At 36.4% G+C, this 23900-nt stretch overlaps 1 protein-coding gene across 3 annotated transcripts; it reads right to left on the minus strand.

The window, feature by feature from the left end:
* Window positions 1–606: 606 nt before the first annotated feature.
* Window positions 607–22311, minus strand: LOC139690862 (uncharacterized). 3 transcript variants are annotated; one of them, XM_071588472.1, is made up of 11 exons: window positions 22212–22311; window positions 21673–21791; window positions 11308–11556; window positions 11100–11221; window positions 9360–10666; window positions 8603–8699; window positions 8290–8399; window positions 8019–8153; window positions 7522–7610; window positions 6984–7339; window positions 607–1792 (listed from the first exon to the last, which is right to left on the minus strand). In XM_071588472.1, the coding sequence occupies exons 1-11, from the start codon at window positions 22299–22301 to the stop codon at window positions 1725–1727; spliced, it is 2742 nt and encodes a 913-aa protein (XP_071444573.1). In that variant the 5' UTR covers window positions 22302–22311; the 3' UTR covers window positions 607–1724. The 3 variants fall into 3 exon arrangements, with proteins under 3 accessions (XP_071444573.1, XP_071444572.1, XP_071444574.1); XM_071588471.1 differs by having other exon boundaries at window positions 9270–10666; XM_071588473.1 differs by lacking the exons at window positions 21673–21791; window positions 22212–22311 and adding an exon at window positions 13957–14124 and having other exon boundaries at window positions 9270–10666.
* Window positions 22312–23900: the final 1589 nt, after the last annotated feature.

Below are 23900 nucleotides of genomic sequence, written 5' to 3' on the forward strand. Positions count from 1 at the left end.
TCTACCAATTATAACCACTTAATTTAAACATAAAGCTCTGTAAATTCCTTTGAATAATGCCATTATACTCTGGAATAATTCCTTCTCTATCAGACAAAAATGTTTATTAAACCTAACTAAAATAAAGGTAATCAAGTTTAGGGTCTCAAGCACAGTGATTACTCGGAATTAAGAGAATAAATAATTAAGGATAAACTCAACTATCACATAATCTGTCTTGATGAAAGAAGACGCTTGGCATTGAACAGTGCTTTGGCATTGACGTATTCTCACTGCCAAGCCCTTTACTCTCTCCATTGATGGTCACTGGCTGACAGAAATTATGTTATTGGAGTCATTCTGAAATTGCTTATTATAGGCTACAGGAACATTACTTCACAGTCTTGATGAAATTAAAGTACCAATTTTACAACCAAGCTATCTATGCTACTTCTAAATATAATTATTATTAATCCAAGTCACTGAGTTCAACCGTCAAGATAAACATTAAGTTGATAAAAATTGCGAACACTCAGGTTGAAGGAAATGTCATTTCTCCATGTATTTGGTTGCCACACAAAACCTTGAAACATGAGAATTTCTCAAACTTATATTTATTTACTCATTTATAGCCATCAATGGAAGAACATAATTAAAAAAAACTTATTCCATGAATGAAATTTAATGGTCTTGCTATAGGCCTATTCAACCATACATTTTTTTAACATTTACACTTTTCTCACACACTCATCATGAAAAACAGAATGATATGAAGAAACAAGTACATGAACATATTTTCACATAGGATTACAGAAGACACAAAAATTTTGACATACAATTTATTTTCAAATGCAACGCTAGTAGATTAGAATTGCCAGGTGAGGTTCATCGTCAAGGTAGCTAATTCCTCGGCAATATCATTAAAAACAATAACTTACGTGAACATATAAAAGCTCTTAATGAGCAACAATTGGAGTGGATGGGAAAAATTCATCCATCTGCCACCCAGATCATAAACACAAAATCATCAGCCATCAAGGAACATGGCAATTGCACCTGGGCAAATACTTTTCCCTGCACAACTAATCAAGGTATGCAGTAAAATTAAAATCTGAAATTGCACAGAAAAAAACAATATACCAATTGATCATTTCATAAGCTGATTAAAGGTATTTCTGTACAATATCCAGACCATCCTTTTGCCTTGACGGATTTTGCCAAGGTAAAATTTATCTAGATATGAAGATATTTTCACATAGGAATACAGAAGACACAAAAAACTGACATATAATTCGATTTCAAATGCAATGCTAGGATTTTCAGATGAGGTTTACAGTCAATTTAGCTAAATCCTCAGCAATTTCATTAAAATAATAACTTACAAAACAAATAACAGCTCTTTGTGAGCTAAAATTGGACTGGATGGGAAAAATTCATCCATTTAGCGCCCAGTTCAAAGCGCATAATCATTCATCAAGTCATACATATGGCAATTTTAGCTGGGCAAATATGTTCCCCTGAGTAGCTAGTTTAGCTACACAGTAATATTTGAAACAATCTGAAAAATGTGAAACCATTCGGAATTGTACAGAAAAAGCAATAAGGAACCGACAGAACAGTTCATAAGCTGACAAAGACATCCCTGCACAAATTCCAGAGCCATCTCTTGCTTTGAGATTCTTGAAGTTGAAATTATGAAGAGAGGCTCACTTAGAGAACAGTCAATGACTCATCATTGGAAATACTCAGGCATAGTCATCAAGAACCAGAGCCACCATATTGTCCACATCTAATATTTTCTTCAGGGAAATGCCTAAAAAGAAATTGAAATAAATCAGACTTTAGAAGGGAGAACCTTGGAAATAGGCACATACCTATTCAGGAATTTTTAAATGGAGAATTTTCACTCATTTCACATGCTGCAGTGCATATGCTATTTTGATACCTATTATATGGAGAGAGTGTATGCATATCAAATTTAAGAAATGTATTATGAAATATATTATGTATCTTAATTCATGTTACTGATTACATTGAAAAATTAACTATAGCCCACAATATTTAATGCCAATTACAATTAAACTAGGGATATAAAAAAACAAACTCATGCAAAATACTCTTGCACATATTAAATTTCATGCTTCATCAGTATTATTTGCGAAAAATAGGAAATTAACATGTTTAGGTACGGATCTGCAAATAGAGTCCTACTTTTGCATTCTCTTTTGGTGTTAGCAAGTAATGAAATCAGGAACATTTATTTTTTCAACATAAACCTAACTAGCAAATCTGTGGTATCTCAAGGGTAACAGGGATCGGAATGGTGCGATGGCTAACGTACTGGTTTCCCACCCAGAGGGCCCAGGTTTGAATCACGGAGGCGGCAGATAATTTTCAGTGATAACCAGATCCCTACTTGAGGTGCTTTGAGGGGAGCACTTCGAGTGAGTACTCCGTCCGTCAGATGGGATACTAAGCGCCAGACACCTTAGCGCCTTTCTCTGAGAGTAGGCTAATGCCGATGCTGGGTTTCTCTCCTCCCTTTATCCTTTCTCATCCATCCCCTATGGTGCAAATGACCTCAGATGTTGGTTGCCTCCCCTAATTACCACTACTATTTGTGGTGACCACCATATGCATCTGATTTCCATGTGCTCAGAATTGACTTTTCCTCTTCTTGTAATATAGTTCCTTGTTTTTCATTGTACCTATCAATTTCATCTTTAGCATTCAAAATAATTAGTTAGCTCAGAAGGCTTCTCTACTATTTTCCAAATGTTGATATCTCCATTGCATAATAGCTGTCTCATCTTGAAATCCATCTTAACTTTGAGCTAACCTGCACTTGTTGCCCAGGGATTTTCTTTCATCTTATGACATGCAGGCATCTGAGGTAGGCAAAAAATTCCACTTTTTTCAACTTCTTCCCTCATAGAAAAAGATTTGTTATCCTACACTATCCCTCAGCATCCATTGTTTTATTCTTGACTATTTATCCAGGTATTTTGTAGCGCCTGCTCCTGTTAACATGGGCAATAACAATATGCAAGAGGGTAGTTAAGTGCAGGAGAAGGGTAGGTAAGTTTGAAGGGAATGTGTGTATCATGTACAGTGACTAATTTGGGTTCAGGTGAGCCTGAGTTTTGAGTGCCAACCATTGATAGGAGTGCATTACCTAGGCACACGTAAGCAGATGAAAACAAGCTCATCTACTTGGGTGGAGGGGACAAAACAGGCCTCCCTTCTCTTTACTCTTTCCTCTCTGGATTGCTGTCGGCAAATGTCATCCCTCCCAAGTATTACTAGTATTACCTATTATTTGAGATGTACTAAACTCAACTGACTGAGTGATGACCAGATCCCACTGAATGGACTATGAATGTCTCACCTTTCGTCCATTTGACCTTCTGTAAGTCCTGGCCTCTTTGCCTCGCTCCAGTTTTTCATTGACAGCAATTGAGAAATTCTCCCTTGTATTTTCCCATCTTTACTCATGCTCTACCTTATTTATCTTGAAACACAGGCTACTCTCCCTGAATACAGGGTGGTAGTCATTATTCATATCTGACCCGAGATGTTACTTGCACTGCTCTAACTAATTCTGGCTCCACAAGGATTTTATCAGTTAACTTTTAGCTTCTCACAGTTGTACTGCCTCCACTGATGTTGATTAAAATGTGTTTCTTTTGTCACCTTAATATTCTTCTTTATGTAGAACTCAAGTTGGCCTTCACTGTTTGGCATTTCCAGTTCGAACTGTCCTAATCTGCTTCCTCTTCTGCCTTCTCTTGCCACTGTATTATAACAATTCATCGTAGCTAGTCCTTTCCAGAGCTGAAGATTTCTGGTTTTAAATATATGTAGTTAATTTTTTCAGTTGTATGGCCTGACACTGCAATATATGCTGCTTGCAACACTTCCATATCCTGTAGAACTATATCATTAGGGTCCTATCATTAAACTGCCTACATGACTTCATTTCTTCCTACTCTTTCTTCAATATATTACGCCTGTTCCAGGGGCCTTCAGTGTCTCCTGAGTAGTTTACATCATAAATATTGTGATATTAATTGAAATACGATGAATTTATGCAACTAAAGCATAAAATATAGTGAAATCATCCATAAAAAAAGAGATACCATTAAAGCTATTCATCTAGATAATACTACGAACAAAATCATTTATTAAAAGTAGACAGCACTAATAAATGAAATAAAAAAAATGTAGACACAAGAAAAAGTGACAATAGCACCAACAATCATGTCCTCTAAAGGGATAAAAAATATCCACCATGATAAAAAAATAAACTAGAAAACAATATGCAGACTGACCTACAATAAATAATTATTAATAACCATGAACAATTGCTTTAGTTCACCAATATCTAGGGGGAAATGACAGAAAACTAGACACATCAGCTTGCAATAAATCTGCTGCACCTTTTAGTACCAGTAAGACTGAGAAATAAAGAATAAAAAAATAAATATGAAAATTTAAACAAATCTTTGAATTTTACTTAAAATTAGCATGCTCAGTTTATACATTGTCATAATCCATAGAGATTCACTTCACATCTCCTTGAATTTATGAATACTGAGAGTTTACACTTGTGATCCCAAACACAAGTATATGAGTGTGCATTCAATGATTTATACAGTATTTCTTATTAAGCACTCCAAGGACAAAATGCTCATAATGAATTCTTTGTTTATGGGAGTTACTAGAAAGGCAATTCCACCAAATGGGATAATTTACCACACAATATATTAGGGAAAATATCATTCAGATTTAATTTATGGTATATTTTCACAAATTTGTCCATAACTTCCCTCTGCTGGGGTTCTAGTGGGCCATTTAAGATGGCATAGACAGACAAACATACTAACATAGATATACAAATCGCTAAGCCTAAATAAATAAGACATTTGAAACAAGATAGTTTCTTTTTAATTTTCAGAGTGTTAACTAGCGTGAATTGCTACAAAGGAAGCAAACACCCTTTAATTTTATCATGTGTAAAGAAAGTCGACTACATTGATGATGTAACAAGAAATTACTTCGTATACACTTAGCTCCGTCTTGCCATCCATCAGAACTGTATATGATCAAGTGATTCAATGCATGGGGAGACACCGTCAGCAATTCTGACACCGGGGATCACTTAGTTCATATCGTGTGGTTGAGAAGGTATATGCTGCGATTTATTACGAATATAATATCTGTTTTCTTCAATGAGAATCAGTCAGTTCTTCCTTTGTGAGTAAAATGGTGGATGAAACTCAGGCTTGAAAATATTATGGATAAATAGAAAATCATCCTTCTTTCTCGTAAAATGGCAACCAAAACTACATTAGATAAAAAAATAGATGACGATTTGGAAAATTATCTGTTATCGCACAATGATTCTTCAGGGAATCACCACGAGGAGAGTGTGTGCGGCAGAGACCAAATGATTTCTGATTCCGATGACCGTGACGTTGTGATAAAAAGGAAAAAACCTAGAGTGATATATGATAGTGGTGAAGATAATGTGCGTAGTGACGACGATGTTCACAGTGATGATGCTGTTTTAACACAGTCATCAGAGTTCAGGATAGTCGCCTAAAACAGTGATAATTGCTGTCCTACCAACTTCAGTTACGCTGAAATCCCAGGACACAAACATATGCCACCACCTAAAGCTGACCCCATTGGTTATTTCAATTTGTGTTTCATAGAAGTCCATGGAATATATTTGTACTCTAAACAAACGGGTTGATGAACAGTTCGTCGTTCCCCGAGATACCTTATTGTCCATGGACGAAAGGTGCCCATAGCATTTGTCTGGTTTAACATAGGTGTTAGATGAGCAGCCCAATGGTAGGAGTTTGAAAGAAAATGAGGAATTAGAAAATGACAGTGTGCAGCGGTCAACTAAAAGTTATGCAATTTACTAAATTTTGGTTATTTTATTATGACTTTTCTATAGGTTTCCCAAGAGAATTAATTCATATAATAATTGTAGTTTTATTTGTGTCATCATCATCAGTATTTCATTCCAGGGATAGGTTTACTGCGGCCCTCCATTCTACTCAATTCAATGTCAATTCCCACTCCCTGATACCTTCTCTGTTTCACATCCTTCTCAAGTTGTCCTACGTACATGTCTCTTAGTCTTCCTTGTGGAATCTTCCCTTCTTTTTTTCCTTCTGTTATATTCCTAATCAATCGATTGTGCCTCAATGTGTGTCCAATCCATATTTCTTCTTTGCCGTAGAGCTCTCTCCATATGGCCCTATCCTCTTCTGCTCTTCTATATACTTCCTTGTTCCTTAATTTGTCTGCCCATTTAATCTTCAGCATTCTCCTCCAGCACCATGTTTCAAAGGCTTCTATTCTTCGCTGGTCCACTTTTCCAATGTTCCTAGACTCGGATCCATAGAAGGCCATGCTCCACATGAAAGTCTTGACGAATTGCTTTCTTGTTTCCAGCCTTAGGTTCTTTGAACATTGCAATTGCCTCTTCTTCACGAATGCATTACTGGCTTTGGCTATTCTTCGCTTGATGTCGGTCAACCTTCTTCCATCTCGTGTTATGCTGCTGCCCAGGCAGATGAAGGATTCCACTTGCTCTAGTGTATGTGACAAATAATGCACTACTTTTTTTGGCTCAAACACAACTTATTCTGTAGCAAATTATTTTTCAAACTAATTTTGTCTTATAATTATATTTACCTTTTATGCAATGAATCAAAATATTATAAACAATAAATTCATTTTTAGCAAAATTTAAAAAAATTACATTCATATCTAAAATAGTAACTTCATATTGTGTTTTTTCATTAAGTATTATAAAACTCTCAAATTTGTGCTGGCACTTTTTGCTAGTACCACAAAATTTTGGTGACAATAAGAGGGTTAACTATCACAGGTTCTAGTAACCAAAAGATTCAAACCTTTAAAAAATTAAAAAGATGTGAGATCAAAAGCTAATCTTGGAGCAGGAAAGCTTATCCATACTTTACCTCTCAGCTCATTCTGATTTGACAAAGTTCGAACTCCATGCTGGGAAAGTGGTGCAGGTATGAGGCGGCGCAGCTGCAGGCTGTCTGTTCGAGCTGGGTGCCACCGTGGACCTTCACCATTTGTTTTCACACCTTCACTTCCTCCATTGTAAACACCACTCCACACTTCATTCCAAAAGTCTACATCACTACGCTCCGAGGACTCAGTTCCTCGGGCAGTTCCTCCACTAACTTCAGTCTCTGGTACCTCTCTCAACTCATCTGCATCCACCACCTGGTATCTGCCACTGTCAAGGTTCCAAACAAAGCAAACGCTTGTTTGGTATTTGCTCCGCTGCACACTACTCACTGGATACCTGAAAATCAGCCATAAATATGCATCACTGGTCTTTTCACAAATCGAAACACTAAACCTAGTCAGGAGACAAGCATTAATTAATACAGTTATTATCAGATCCATGATTTCCTTAAAAGTTCTCATTTTTTAAATTATGAAAACAATTAGCTTTATGATTTCAAGGAATATTATACGGCTTACCTCTGACTCTTGGCTAAACCCTTTGTTTTCACTGCTGCCTGAATGAGCATTGCTGCCACAGCTATCACATCTCCTGAGATTGGACAGACCTGAAAATATTGATTACTCCTGATAATAAATGTCATAATAATATTTTTTTAGAGTAAATACTGAATTGAAAATTCAAATAGGCACAGTGAAATGCACAAAGAAATCCTAAAATAAATTAATAAAATACAGTAAATCATTGATTTACATTGGAGCATTGGGAGCATTGATCTAAATGGCATGCATAAAAAACTGGATCTTTCAAGACCCCATACTTTAGAAAAGTAATAATAAATGCTTGATTACAGATTGAAGAGAGAGTTGGGACATATGTGAGTTGTTGCCCCATGGTATTGCACTGTGGTAGCATTTGACACATACACAGCATTAAAAGGCTGTATAGAAGAACAAATGAAATCAAGGACTTACTGTAATGGGAATAAGTAGTAAAAATTTATGAAAATACTCACAGCCACAATCTCAACATCATAGTCATTACAGAACCAATACTTTTTTCCTGCATCAGCACACAATTTTTGAGCTACTTCATGACAAAACTGCTCCACATCTAAAGTCATCTGATGTACTAACACACTGGGAGCTCGCTGTAAATGGAATGTGAAATGATTTGAGATTGGTAATCAATGGAGAATATTTCAATTAATATTCTAAAAATTCTTTCAAATTTGTCAAGCATCACATGAAAGTATTCATTGCTATGCTGTAAAAACTACATCTTACCAGTTTTTCAACTTTGGCACTAGAGACCATCTGCATTTGAGCATAACCTGAGCCATGTATATCTAAAGGAAGGGCACTATGATAACCAGTACTGCTACTGAGATCATCATCTGACAAAAGAATGGCAAATTAGTAGCAAGTTAGAAAAATTAACTAGGATTTTCCAACAAGTGTATTTGGATGGAGGGTTATTTTCTAAAGCTACAAATCTTAAATATATACATATATGTATTAACATTTGAATAAGAAAAACACCTTTCTGAAATGCAAGAGTTATGAAGACAGCTAAAAGAGTCTATTATAATTCAATTACCTTCAATGTCAGTAATAACTGATATTAGTTCATCATCAACTTCAAGGTACCACCTTTTATACTGCACAGAGCAACCCGTAGATGAGGCTATTCCTGACTATTGATGATAAATGAAATAAAACATTAATATTAGTTCGGTTATATGAATAGAGGAAAATGGAAAGGCATTTTATAATCAATATGTAGTGAAATTATGTGGTTGTTTAACTGAATGCAGATAAAAAAAGAGAAAACTATTATGCAGCTAATAAATATTTAACAACAGGGGAGAGCCAAAAAGGCTGGATTACAGCCTGTATATTCAAATCCCAAAACAATTTTTATGCAAAATATTAAAACAAATTATGATAATTTGTATTTTGTATACATTTCAACTTCAGCCAGTCAATCTTGGTGGGTGAATTTCAGTAAGTCAGTAAAAAGTATTTCTATATAAGCATAAAATAAACAATCAATAAAATAAAATTACTGCAGAGTCATGTTACCAACATAGAAGGCCTACAGAGACACTTCTTTAAGCTTAAAGAAGGGATAATAAGGAAAAATAAATCAACTAATACATACTGAAGATACATTAAGAGGTACAGGTAAACAAACATAAGTGGGGCATCAAGATATTGTATCTCATTAATATTAAAGAAGAATAAAGAAAGGAACAAAAACACACTTGGCAGTGACTTTGGATGGGAGCTGGAACAGGAGCAGGTGAGGTAGTGGTTGGCACTGGTGTTCCACAAGGCAGCAACCCAACTCTCACCACAGCCTGAGGAGCAGACTTCCTGTCACCAGCTCCCAAGGTTGTCGTTTCCCTCACGTGATGGACATTTGTTACAGTAGTCGAGGTGTTCCTATTCAGGGGCCTCAACACCACTTGGGAGGCTGTCTCCCCACCCCCAGATCCAGACAACTCTTGCACTGGAGGAAGGTGAGCATGAGGGGGGGACGCTGTAGCTGCTACTGAAGGTGGTGGTGTAGGGGAAGTGGCAGTGCACGGTGTGGCAGGGGATGATGCTCTGCCCCCTCCACATGCTCTCCCTCCACTCAGCTCCCCACGAGCAGATGAGCCACGCATCACCCAAAAAGGAACAACATTCTCTGCATCTTCATCATCACAGAATTCATACTTCTTGTCAGCCAGGCGACGCCGACGGAACACACTTAGTTTCTCACATGCTCCTCCACCCCATGAATCAGACTCGTCCGTGAATTCATATGCACGCTCTGCTGCCATGCGTCTTGACCTTACCCCTCCTCCGAGGGACTCATCGCCCGTGGATGGGTAAGATAGGAAAGTAACTGGTGATGCTGGAGTGTCTCCACATGTGATGCTCAGTTCCCGTCGCGCATCTGCCAAGTCCGACACCTCTCTCCTGCCTCCAAGTTCTGCTTCCTCACTACAACCCCAGACTTCGACAAATCCCATCTTGACAGAGGGCCGAGACCCGATGGCACCTTCCTCACTGTTGCTTTCATCATGACTTTCCCAACTTCCCCAGCAGGCCCACTCAACCTCCACCTCATCGGGACGGCACCAACGACGGATCTTTTCACCCAAACGAGTCAGACGATTACTTCCACCCCTACATCGTACCTTCCCTTCATCGCCATCTGCACACTCTTTGATGCGCAATGGGGCAGTGAGGCATGGCCGTGGGCATGTAGTCCTTACTTGCTGAGAAGGGCGTGTCGTAGGCCTTTTGCAGATGCCTCCCACTTCTGCCTCCAGCACCACCAAATCCTCCTCCTCCTCTGTCTCCTCATCATCTTCCTGCCCCTCTGCTGGTGTAGTCTCAGTCTCAGTTTCATTTTTGTGGCTTGTCCCCCCCGTCCAGTAACTGGCTTGTGGCCCACCTCCAACACTTCCCCCTCCTGGAATATTCTCTAATCTCACATGTAGAGCATGAAGGAAGTTTCCTGTGTTTATGACAACAGTGCCTTCATGACGCATACTGATACGTGGCTCAAATTTTGGGAAAGGTGGCACCACATCAAAAGTTGTGTGGACGGTTAGGCCGTGACGGAGGCAGCTGAAGCGGACACAACTATCCCAGCTGGCAGCCAAGTCTTTTCATGTGAAAGAAAAGTTCAATCATAGTGATTACTATCATGACACTATAAACATACGCTTAAGTACCTTAATACACAATCATCCATAATGACTGATTACAATGCAACAATGCACAATGGCATTATTATAAATCAGAGCTAGTTAGCTTAGCTTGAGCAATCAATAGGAAAATAAACAGCTGTGTCTTAATATCTCACAAACAAAGTAATATTTTTTTTAAAACCTCTAGTATTACTTGCACTAGACATCCTAAAAGGATCACTTTTATGATTTTTTCAAGTCTTATGTACTATTCCAAGCACTCGAAAGCTTTTAAGTTCTGAATAAGAACATTTTAACATTATGTTGAAGGTTAAACTGTGTAAATATAATTACATATGTTATTAAGTGATCAAGAAAATAAGCAATGGGCTACATGCTGATGTTTACCTTCATCCTCATAGGAAGCAGCAACCTTTAGGCAATCTGGACAGTTATGCATTGATGGCACTGTAGTAATAGTGAGGTAGCAGTGTGCTGACTGATTAAGTGATCTTTCAAATGGATCATCGCTGAAAAACACACATTAAATAAAAAATATATTAGAATTTTGCCATGCTAAAAAATGCAGCCACAATAAATGCATATCTTGACTAACCTGCAACCATAAATGAGGACATGCTTCGTATCCATAGGCCATTGGCTAATGGATATGAAGACATTGTGACCAACTCCAGCATCACTGAACAGAGTTACTTCAGCTACTTTACGAGAGCGTTGCGATGGCACAAACGACCACCAATGCAGCCTATACTTGTAGACCATATTAAGGGAAAGGTCTGGTTCCACTGTGTGTGTGTATGACATAAGGAATTGGCCACATCTTGACAATCCCATGAAAACATGGCTGAAATGAAAATTAAGTATTAATTAAAATTAAAAAGTCATTATAATGACTCAACATTAAATTAGGGAAGTTATCAGAATGTAAAAAATCAATTATTTCCATAGATAGAGTTCCATCAGAAACTTTTCAAATTATTAAATACATATGGCAGTATGGAAGCGAGTTTGAGCACAAACTCATAGGTCTCAGATTCAAATCCCTCTTTTGCCACTGGTATTTTACAACATTTCAAAGGTGTTTACCATTCAAACTGATGTCACAGCCTGAAGCACCCAGGAAGGTCCCATTGATAATACTATGGCATTTTTATAGAGAACAATACCATAATGCAATTAGGACACTTCCCACTTCAGTTCTATTAGATGAATCTCAAGTTATTATGAAAATTAGTTAACTGAGTGCGTTCTTCCAAGCTAAGAGGTAAATCAATATTGGAGTAGCATTAAGAAAGAAATTATTTAAATAATTATTACTCAGTTAAACCTGCTTAAAGCTGAAATAATACACTGATATGTCACTACACATTTATTTCAGGTGACATGAAGATGCCAACACAGACTGATTGATCTGACAACCTGCATATGCATATCAACAGAAAAGATTGAAGAAGAATCTAGTGCATAGATATCCTGCATGATATATGACTACTTCCTGCTCCTGGTGCAACAATTCATGATGAGGTGAGCCCCTTTACTGCAGCCCAGTGGTGAGCCATTTTTAAACAGGTGGAGCACATTATTGAATTACTTCATGCAAACCTCAAAACAAAGCAAAAACATTGTCATAGGCAACTACTTGATACTAAAATTGTCTAATCATAAGGTAATTGCATATCTTATTGAGTAGAATGATCATTCTTCGTGAAACTTTGCTTCTCAATGACTCCAACCACAACATTTCCCAAATAAATTTAAAATACTATCTACAACTCAAATTAAAATAGTGTAATGCATGTAAATTCATTAAAATAACCCATGTGCATTGGTTGTAAAACCATGACTGGATGTTTCTCAAGAAAAATAAAAATAGGAATATAGTAGAAGAGCATGATCCTTTTTTCAAAGGCAAATCTCAATGGATAGCAATTCACTACGTAGCCTTCAGTAATTATTTTAGATATTGGAGACTCCTGCTGAAGCTCAATTAACGGAAAACTTTATGGATGAGAAAGGCAGTAGACATTGATTACAACTCAAGAAAGCTACATTTTATTCATAAAAGCTTGGTATACAATTTTTGTGTCACTTACAATAATTTTCTTTTTCAAAGAAGTAGGTATTGGTGAAAATTAGATCTAGACCTTGTTGAATATAAGTCTAATTTTCTTTATTTGTTATGATTAAGAATAACTGAGTCATTCGATGGTTTCTGTATTCAATGTTTTTGGCTCAACTTTGTGGAGGTTCATGTTCAATGACATGAAGAATGAATTCAATAAAGTACCTGATGATGATGCCAAAGCGTTGAAACTACTGGTATCAAAATAAAGAACATTGGAAAAATACATTGTGTTCTTCATTTAATGAACTGAGTCATTTATGGTATAAGTTGAAAAAAGGCTAATATTAACAGGCCTCATGTTTTTTATTTGAATGGAAAATCACTGCGATCAATTACAATTATAAATAGAAAGGCCAAACATAATATTTATAGTTTGGTCATAACTAGGCAAAATCAAATATTAAAAAATGCAAAAAATAATAACGGAGCCTGACCTAAAGCAATAGCTGAATTAACGTGCACAAATTATCAGGACAAAATCAGTCAATTGCAGCTAAAGAGTGATAACATAGGCCTAACAGCTGTTTAACATTATCACTAAATCAAAACATCTAAACTAGCTTAGATCATACTGAATACTCTGCCATTTTCTCTTTATTTGGTTTGGAATCATCAATTGTTACAATTATCAAAATAGGCAAGCTAAATCCGGATATTTCAATAATAAACAACAAGATCTGTGTATGATATTAGTCTAACCATAATAATATATTTTCTGATTCTTGGACTGTGTGATTGATGTATTATTTCTAGAAGTCTTGTTTTCGTACTGTCTTGATCGTGTGTTTTCCAATATTGGATTCTAGTTTTAAAATATTGTGCAACGGTTTGAAATGGTTTTGTTGGGGATAAAGGAGTCATTAGAGAAGAGAGTTAGACTCGTTCGAGACTCATTCATTTAGCAGATGGCGTCAGATGAGGATTAAGACAACATTTCCTTATGGTAGACCAATAAGTAGATTAAACTTAGTGTGAAGACTCTAGGTCTTATGAGTGAGCATTAACTAAACTTATTTGGAGAATGAAGTCCCATTGGGACTGTACACTTTGAACAAGTGAATGTTAAGAGAGTGAGCCAAACTGTGAAACAAGAGGACTGGTAGTAGTAGTAGTATTTACGGGAGGCAACCGACAGCTATGGTGATTTAGCTATGGACAGGAAAGGATGAAGGGTGGATGGTGCATCCTCGATCAGACTGAGGCATGGTTGGCTCAAAGATGACTGTTGGTTCACAGAAGACGATGCAGCGACCAGACAAGGGGTCACAGGGAGCTGTGGCATCACATGTCAGAGTTGTGGAAGTGTGAGTTATGCAGCATTGTAACAGTTTTGGGAGCTCCAAGCACAGACATAGCGGGGTCATCCATTGACGGATGGATAAAATTAGTTGTGATCAGTTAAAATATTATTACAATCAAAATTAATTAACATTCTTTTTTATTTCAATAAGAGTACATAGTAAAAAAACACTAAATCATATTAAATTGTATCATGATGAAACAAAACCTATCTTATAAATCGTCATCTTAATTGATTATAAAAAACAGCTGATGGACCACTAAAAAATTAAATGTTTTGCACTTTCAACCACATTTTTCTTGAAGCTTGGTGAAGATGCTATTTCCCAAAACAAAATTCCTTCAGGTTGAAATGGTTTAAGAAATGACTTCGGCGGGAATGAGAATTGGAAAAAGAGAAGAATTAGGGGAAGGTAATAATTAATAAGAAATATTTTCTTAGTCCTTCCTTCACCCCTTTATTTCAATCTACTGGTGCTCATGTCAGATGAGAAAGAGTAATGCATGGTTTTGCATAGGAGTTCAGCTATCACAAAAAATATAAAAATGAAATGTGCTACAAAAAATCCCTGTCATCAGGTTGAGCATGAGACTTTAAAGTACTTTTGTCTCATGAATATACATTCATATAATAATGAAATTGAAATAATGTCCACAAAATTGATCTCTAAGAGCTAATGCTCCTTCAAAAAAAGGAAAAGAAGACATCAGTTGGGCAAGACAAAAATATGTCACAAGTGAGACCGTAAAAATGCATAAGAAAAGGACAACACAAGAGTAACTTCTCTTGAAAAACTTTTCCCAAATATGGTGATTACGAATATTGCAATGAGAAGTGACTAGGAATTGGAAATATTAATCTACTGCTATGGCCCATTTCTTACATTCTGCACATGAGAATAACCTAAACAATCTGAAAAGAACCAACTCAATTTAAATTGATGTATGTATGAAAAAAAATGGGTGTATGGTTGTTTTAATAACTGCATGACTACAGTTTATTACACTTAGACATACACTTCACAAGAAAAAATTTATTTACAACTTGATAACTTGAACTTAACTTGAAAAATTTGTTTAAGTTAAAAATGGTAATATACTCAGGGAATGACACAAAAGATTAAGGCAGCATTAATTAATGGTCCATGAGAAACAAAGATAAATCTAGGGCTCAAAAGGATACATTAGTTTAGGTATAAATTTCCAAAATAAGAAAAGATTGCAACATTAACTAAAGCCAAATAATAATTAATCTAGGCCAAGAGCACAAAAAGCACTTCAGATTAAAAAGGCATAATCATCATTTTACAGGAAAGGTTGCACTGAATATAAATGTTAATTTGTTTGCACCATTACATGAACATCTTGTGAACTTCTTTCGTATAATATTCTGAAGAAATTTTATTTATTTTGCTTGAAATACTGTAGCCAACATGAGTTTGCCAAACTATATGAAGTACAAAGCCCAGCGCTGATTTCTACTCATTTATATAATTCCAAGATTATTACTATCATGTGCACAGTACTCTGTTACCCTCCCTTAAAAGGATCCATTTCATGGGTGGTACTGACCCCAAAACATACATTTGATACCTCATGAACTGCACTCACATCATCAAATCAAAGTTGAAAAAGCTAAATAGTACTATTATATCAAATGATGCCAATTATTCAGGTAAAATAGAAGTTGCACGGATATACAAACAATGCATTTGACAACCAAGAGCCTTCATCAATACATTAACATTCGAGAAATTTCAAATGGGGGATTTCATGGAATAGATGAATGTGTGGTGAAAATATACCCTGTTGCTTGTCTCAGGAAAATATACATTTTAGGTTTTATGGCCACCAAATTTACCTATTCAACAATGCAAATGATTCAAATGATTGCATTTACAACCCACAACAACAAAAAGTCAATCTATTTAGTCAGGCTCACCTGCACATTTTGCAAGGGTGCTGAGTTACCTAAGTATTATAAGAATGCTTCAAAAGTTTGGAAACCAATTTAACTTCACCTACAGATTGGTTTATTATTATTATATAAATCTTGTTGCAATTAGATAATTGTCCTGGTTGCAACCGTCACCCTTACAATGCAATTATACACATATATAAGAAGAATAGATATGAGACAAAATGCTCATGCATACAATGACACTAAAAGATTAACAACGACACCTTTACCATCACACATGGGCTAGGTTCACACCACACATTCTATAACTTCCATAATCACGCAATCTTCAATTTCATATACTGTTCAAAATCACGCTCCATTTACACATCATACACTTTTGCAATACAACTTTGCATGCCTTCCACATCACATACAGCACAATATTTAAATTAGTACAATAGTATAGTAATCACTCACCAATAACTTAATAATAAAGTTTATCACCCAGTGGCTGCTTTACACTTATTCTTAAAACTCCTAAAATTTGATGGAAGAGGCTCAAAAAAACCTTCAGACAACTGGTTCCATTCAACAACAGTTATCATTTTAAAACTGTGGTCGTTTTTTCTCTTAAAGTTTGGTTTTTGCATCGCTTTCCATGTTTATGACATTTCACATTATCAGGACTTATTTTCCTTGAAGATTAAGGCATTTTTCCTTGAAGATGTGTCTTGTGGATGCCTATCAGAAGTCATGCAATTTACACCAACAGGGAAGCAATGATGGAAGTCACTTGACTGGATTTACTGCAAAAAGCAGCTGCTGATTAAATATTCAAGATACAACCTCAGCTTTACAGGCATGGAAAATTTTCAAAAAGGTATAAAAAACTAAAGCCTTATTGGAAGACTCACTTTGCTATGAGCCCTTGCCATATTCTAATTAAATTATTAAAAGACCAAGGAAGCAAGGAAGTAGATTTGACTTTAAATATTGCCTCTTACTCCACAACTGGCAACAATGTTTATGGTAACTGTGGCAGCAGTGATTCTAGTATTGGGTGCACATATTTTGATGGTTGTGGTGCAAGGAAATTCAGGGGTAGAAGCCATAAGTGGCCTAATGAAGACTTATCTCTGGCGAGAAGATATGAACTAAAAGACAATACTGAGATCAGAAAACTACTTAAGAGTAATAAGAATGCCCCACCAGGAAAGGTTAAGATTTGGGTGCTTTAATCATAATGGAGAAGGCCACAAGAGAGGAAAATTCCCAAATTTAAAGAAATCATAGATAAGATGTAGGAATCATAATCACAACAAAGCCCTTCCAATGATAAAGAAATGGGAGTGAAACAGAATAGGTATCATAATAAGGGATTACAACTGGTGCCAGTACTGAGGTTTGAATCAAATGATTGGTTTTTGAATTAGGTGGCAACTTCACACTATGCACAAGGAGTGGCTTTTTAATCACAAGGTGTATCCTAAAGCATCTGAAGTAATGGTTGCAAACATTGACAGGAATAGGAGTGGTAGAATTGGCCATGTATTTATCTACATGTATATGTACAGCACGAGACAAAGAAGGCTACAAGGCTAATTTGTCGTCAGTTGTGAGAACAGTCAACGATAGTCTGTTTGCAGCATTTCTTCAAGGGGATGTCAATTCTATCTGGCTGATGACTACAGAATCCTAGGGGAGACATTTGCCTTGGCAGTAGACACATTCAAGCTAGACAAAGATTTTGTAAAAGCACCTAGAGGAGAGCAATCTAGTGATGTGGTACTTATGTCAAACATGTTCATGGAATCAGGAGTACCTGAAGTGTGAGGTGCTCTGCAATCACCGAGTCTCATGAATTTCGGCACAGGTGACATGGTCACTTGACCAGGCATGAACCTGTTAAAACAACGGTTAGCATATGGTGTGAAGTTTTTCTTCCAGCAGATTGGGTACCCTACGTATTTCCTGCATCAAAGAAAAACAACTAAAGATACTTTTCAAGAAATGAATATCAAGAAAGAAATACTTATCTACCATATACCGTGAACATTGCCATCTTTAAAAACAAAAAATTCTGATTAAAACACTGAACACGTTCCAGACCAGAAGAAGCGCACACTGGAGGTAAGGTGATTTTACGTCTTGTTTCCCATTTGGCTCTACAGCATATGTTCACATCCCAATGGACAAAACTTCAATGCAAAAGTGCAAATGAATTTTATGGGATACAGCACAAAAACAAAAGTTTACAAGTTACATTGACCATCAGAATAAGAAGATAATAATTGTCAAAGATGCTGTCTTTATTGAAGATAAGTGAAAACTGAAAAATGAAGCAGATGAAGTCCAACAGCATTTCACTCTAATTACGGAAGAAGAAAAGTCAGATGATGGCTAAATTCTGACACAGAGACCAGAGATACAATTGATAGTGCAGTTATGGTTTAACCAACCTATGCAGCTGAGGTATTCTGCTCAGGTGAGAATTCATAAAAAAGTAATGCGGCAAGCCATGGAGGAAGAACCATAATGCATACACTCCTTTGAGCATTATGCTGCTGGAGAACTTGCAGAATTGCCATAGGTAAAACAAATGTTTGCTTAAAACTCAAAAGGGGACAATATGCTAGTGTATCTACATACGGTGCATCTTCAGAAGCAGGGACTTTACATAAAAATATGGATTTGAATATAGTAAACAACTGTAGATCTGGCAGTAGAACTGGATATGAGCATATGCCATTTTGATGTAAAACTGCCTTCTTTCATGATAAGCAGAATAATAAAATATGTACAAAGCAACCTGAATGTTTTACAGTTAAAGGCATGGGGGAGTAAATATGTTTGGTTAATAAGGTACATATTGGTTTTAAATGGTCTTCCATCAAGCAATATGAGAAGACAATACTTTAATAGATAGGGGTGCAGTCCAGGATGAACCACGGGTATATTATAAAATTGCTAATGATTTTCAGATTATACCTGCATTCTACATGTCCTGGCAGCAGCTTGCAAGGATTTAAATGGATGGAGATGTATGTTATTACCCTCTTAATGTTTACAAAGAAGTGTTCAAGAGTGAAACAAAGAACAAATAAAAGTCTGATGACAACAGTTAAAATGAATTGCTAAAAAGATTCTCAGGCTAAGAATCAGAGGGAAAGATGGAGACATTTATGTATACCAAAAGCAATACATTGAGTGCATATTGGAAGGGTTTAGCATGATAATTTGTTAATCTGTAAGCTGCAATAAACAGCAGCAAGAAGTTGGTTAAACCTGAAGGTCATATGAGATCACAAGACCTGCCTTATCAACAATTCGTTGGAATTTAGTAGATTACAGCACACCTGGCATTGCTCATGTAGTAAATACTTCTATATTCAACATTATACTGCTGGCCACTGGATGGGGCAGAGCATGTATTCCGATATCTTTAAGGAAAATAAGTCATGTGTTTGGTGCTTAAAAGTTTTGTAAGGTGCTAATAAGTTATGTGTTTGGGGTTTGGTTTAATGTACCTGGTTTCGTATTTACTCTAGCTGGAGCAAGTATATACTTGGAAAATAAGAAGCAGCCCGCTGTAGCCCAGCCAATTATCAAGAAGCAGTATATATGACATTGATAAAAGGCATGACAGAAGCCACAATGTATGATTTGTGGTTTGAAATGATTAAAGGGATTCATAATTTCAGTCAATGACAATCAGTCAGCACAAAATACGGACAAGTACCATATGTATCACAACAGAATCAAACATATTGATTAAATGCATAATTGTGCTTGAGAAAAATTAGATAGTGTTAGAAAGGAAATTAGTGCTGTGGATACACAGGGAATGCAATTGCAGATATTTTGACAAAAGGTTTATGCGAAGTAAAACATAAATATACAAAGGTTATAGGATTGAAAGTATTTCCATGGTAAATATGTTATTTGAAAGGAAATAGATAAATTTAGGAAGGGTGTTGAAATTTTTATCTATTTTCATAATGCTAGCCTCATTACCAAAGCTATTTTGTTTTTACCTATTCATTTTTCCTTGCTCACTGTGAAGTTAGATTGAACAGAATACATTGGAATGTTGAACTGAAAACATTACTCTCCCTTGAGTAATTTCATTTTCTCTGATCTGGGTTCCCTAATAATTTACAACAGTAATTAAACTGACAGAGGCTATTTAAAAAAAAACCTTTAAAAGGTATGTACAGCGTTGGGTGGAGGAAAGGGTCAATCCCCATTTGTTCCAATGATCAACCATCTTTATAGGTGACAAGGGGAAGTACTAACTTATCCATTCATCACATTATACACTAAGGAAATAATGCTTTATTACTATCCTGACACCTCAATCAAATTTCTTCTGTTATCCTTTAAATTAGCTCGTTTTCATCATATCGTTGACTGCAACAATTAACATATTCACGAAAAATAATCTTCTTGTCATCAATATGCACAAGAACACTAAATTTTTCAATTTTGTCAACTACTTCAGCAGATATGAAGTTCAATGAGTGTGACATGAAAGAATTTAAAGATAAATGTGAAGAAATACAATAAATAAATTTAAAATATAAGAGAATAGAAAATTTTATCATGAAATATAAATGGCAAATATCTTAATCCAAGATTAAAACTCAATTAAGTTTAGATTTTCTTATCTTCACAAGACTTGAAAACTCCAAAATGAAAGGATATGGAACAAAATAGAGAGAAAAAACCTATCAGTTTTAAACTCTAAGGTTGATAAGGTAGGTGATGGAAAAGATCACCACACAGAAAGCCTATGGAATGTGAACCCAACATATTCAGGGTAGAGTTACAGTCCAACGGTTTGGTGTAGTTTTTCACAATATTATGGTATCTAGAATCTTGAGCTGCTTGCATTTTAACTGGGGGTCCCAAGGCACCACCTGGATTCAAAGCTGGGACCCTTCAGTCAAAAGAACAAGGCTCTACTGACTTAAGCATCATGCTGCCAAGAAATTTAATGTAACATGTTAATTTTTTTATGGCTGGTTGTGCATGAACCACCCCCTGCACTACACACAATGGTTTGTAAATGCAACATGCCAGCTGCTCCAAGGAGAAAATGAAAAACTATGGAAGCCCAAATATATGTATCCCAATCAAACTAATAACGTAAGTACAAACTTAGCAAAAGCGGTACTTTTTTTCTGTGGGATAGGGAAGGTATAAACAATATTGCCTGAAAGCGAAAATGGCATATGAAAGCATAAGCAAAAGGACTAGCAAAGACAAACTAATTTATATTAGTGGTAACTGAGTACCAATAGTTACACCGCACTTGAAAACGTAAAATGTACCTATTTATTTCGAAAGATTTTGCTGTATCTTAGCTGTTTTGATACTAGTTTCAATGTAAATAGTTACGGAGAACGAAGCGAATAATTCATCGCGGAATGGGTGCAAGTAAGGTTCTGCAGGCTTAGTTGAAACTGAAATAATACAATCAACGTAAAAAATTGGAAAACATTTTACTGCAACGCTTACTCTCACCACCTAACAAATGCAATGAAATCTGATTTAATATAGGAAATTTAAGGCTATGCATATTAAAACGAGATTTCACGAAACAAAATAATAAAAAAATACTACATACGTACCCAGCAATTAAAGCAGATTCAGGAACAAGTTCTCGAAGGTTGAAAGCAAGTCGGTGAGGTAATCGACTGAACAGAGGTTGATTTGCAGCTCGCACGAAAGGACCATACGAGCCTTGTATCTGCCAGGCGAGTATACAATAACGAAATTAATACAATAGTAGCCATGGAATTCGGCAAAATATTAATTCAAACATATATGCAAAATATTGCAGTCCTAGACAACATCACACTAAAGCTAGCATTTTAAAAATACACGAACAACATAGCATTTTCATTATCATATTACTACACTAAAAATCAAAATATTATCCCATAATTCGAAAATATAACACGGAAATATGTAATTTTTAAAACAAAATGTTTAACTAATTTATTTCGTTAACTGCCCAAGAATTATTCACGCGTAACTATCTGATGCCTATCGTTTGACATATTCAACGGCTGCCCAGACAAAGAAAATTGCATCCGATCGTAAACACCAGATTTCATTGTAGCAGCTTTAAAAACATTTTAAATAAGTAAAAAATATTATTATCTACCTCTCTCTGGTACAATTTCTGAAGTAAATGCGATTTCCGTTTCTTATTATAATTTAAAGGTTTTCTTTTCGATGAGGAACAAGGCTCCATGTTCGGCGACTTTGTTGCGCCTCTCGGACTTCACCTTCGTCTGCTCAGGAATCGAGATACTTTGACAAATGAGTAACGAAATCATTGAAAATAATAATTGTTGTAAACATATCGTACTAATTGTATGGTAAATATTTTTGTAATAATTCTGCTGCTATTTAATTTTTGACTATTTGTTTAAACTGTGCAATAGTTGCATGAAATGCTTTTGAAAATACAATGACGGAATGTTTTCCCGTTGTGTACATACACTGGGCAACCGATAACAACACATGTAATGTGGATTTTGAACGGTTCAAACTATACTAAGAGTCCAGTTTAGATAATGCTATTTCTAAAAAAAATATGGAGCATTAATGGAAATAATTAAACCTATTTATTACCGCTCTATATCAATATGGATTAATATAGTCTATATTGAAATACCAATAGTTTAGCATAACGGGTTTTGGCATGAAAATAAAGTATTTATACAATTAATTACAATCAAGAACCTATACTTGTATAATTATACTTTCTTAATATCATAGTCGATTGTTCATATAGTCATTCTGCGGAAGAGTTATCATGTTTGTTATGATGAAAAACTACCAAAGGAAATACCGTAAACGATTTATTTTATTAGATACAGAAAACTTCACGAACACAAAAATTACTTGCAACACATATCGTGTCTCGGAAATTTTCACACGGGGTATTTGTTTTCATTACGGTTTGCAGTTGGCGCCATTGTGTACCTTGCTGCCATCTACAGCGTGATCACAACACCAACACTTAGGAGCAAGAGTTTTGAGTGTGGCCGCGCTGGCGTCGAAAGCGGCGTGTGGGGGAAGTCGCTGACCAGGGTGTGTGGAAGTAAGGGTACGGTAATGAGAATTAAGCTGGATTTGTACATCGGAATTTTGAAAAGCGTCCGGGAAGAAATTGCGTTGTAAAATACCTATGAGTTTGTTTCCACCTGGACGGGAAAAATCATCATCGAAGAAAATTTTTGCGGCGCTGTTACCGCATAACAACATAATTCTCCCGTTCTGTGATACCTAAACGCCAAGTTGGAGCGCGGAATCGGTGGAGTTTCAAAGACGAAGCAGTCGTTGACCTTTACATCAGTAGCTGGGCACTTGAGTAGTGTGTATTCTGCAGGAAAGGCTCAGGTCTCGAAAAGTGACGGTGGCACCACGAAGAGTGAGTGTAGGCGAGCAAACTACTCGCTAGAAGCAGAGGAGCCCCGGTGGCCTCCCCTCCCCGCAATCTACATTCCCTGATCGATCAAAGTGTTGGCTGGCGGGTTGCGTGGCGAGGGTTGGGGGCAAGGAGCCGTTCGAGGGCAGAGAGGGGAGGCGAAGAGGGGAAAAAGCCTGGGGGGTGGCAGAGGGCACGGCCGGGGAAAGGAAGACCTCCCCACCAGTGTCTCGTGAACCATCCGGCGACACTTTCGCGGCAAGAGAAACCGCTGGTTGCGGCCGTCGGCCTAAAACAGTTTTTGTGGTATAGTGAACTTTTTTTTAAACTTTCCGTCCCGGGAGCTTGACGAGGATAAACAAGGATTGAAAGGATTTTCGCGAGGAAGCTACGGAACCTGTCCTATTGGATATTCGA

Source organism: Hetaerina americana, unplaced genomic scaffold (assembly GCF_022747635.1).
Source record: "Hetaerina americana unplaced genomic scaffold, ioHetAmer1.1.p SCAF_3, whole genome shotgun sequence".
NCBI lineage: Eukaryota > Metazoa > Arthropoda > Insecta > Odonata > Calopterygidae > Hetaerina > Hetaerina americana.

Excerpts from the sequence above, each read along its gene's own strand:
- LOC139690862 (XM_071588471.1), bottom strand. The coding sequence starts at position 22,301 with ATGGAGCCTTGTTCCTCATCGAAAAGAAAACCTTTAAATTATAATAAG. Across the intron at positions 21,792-22,211 it reads AGAAATTGTACCAGAGAGAG|ATACAAGGCTCGTATGGTCC; the intron begins GTAGATAATAAT and ends CTCGCCTGGCAG. Across the intron at positions 11,222-11,307 it reads GTCCTCATTTATGGTTGCAG|CGATGATCCATTTGAAAGAT; the intron begins GTTAGTCAAGAT and ends TGTGTTTTTCAG.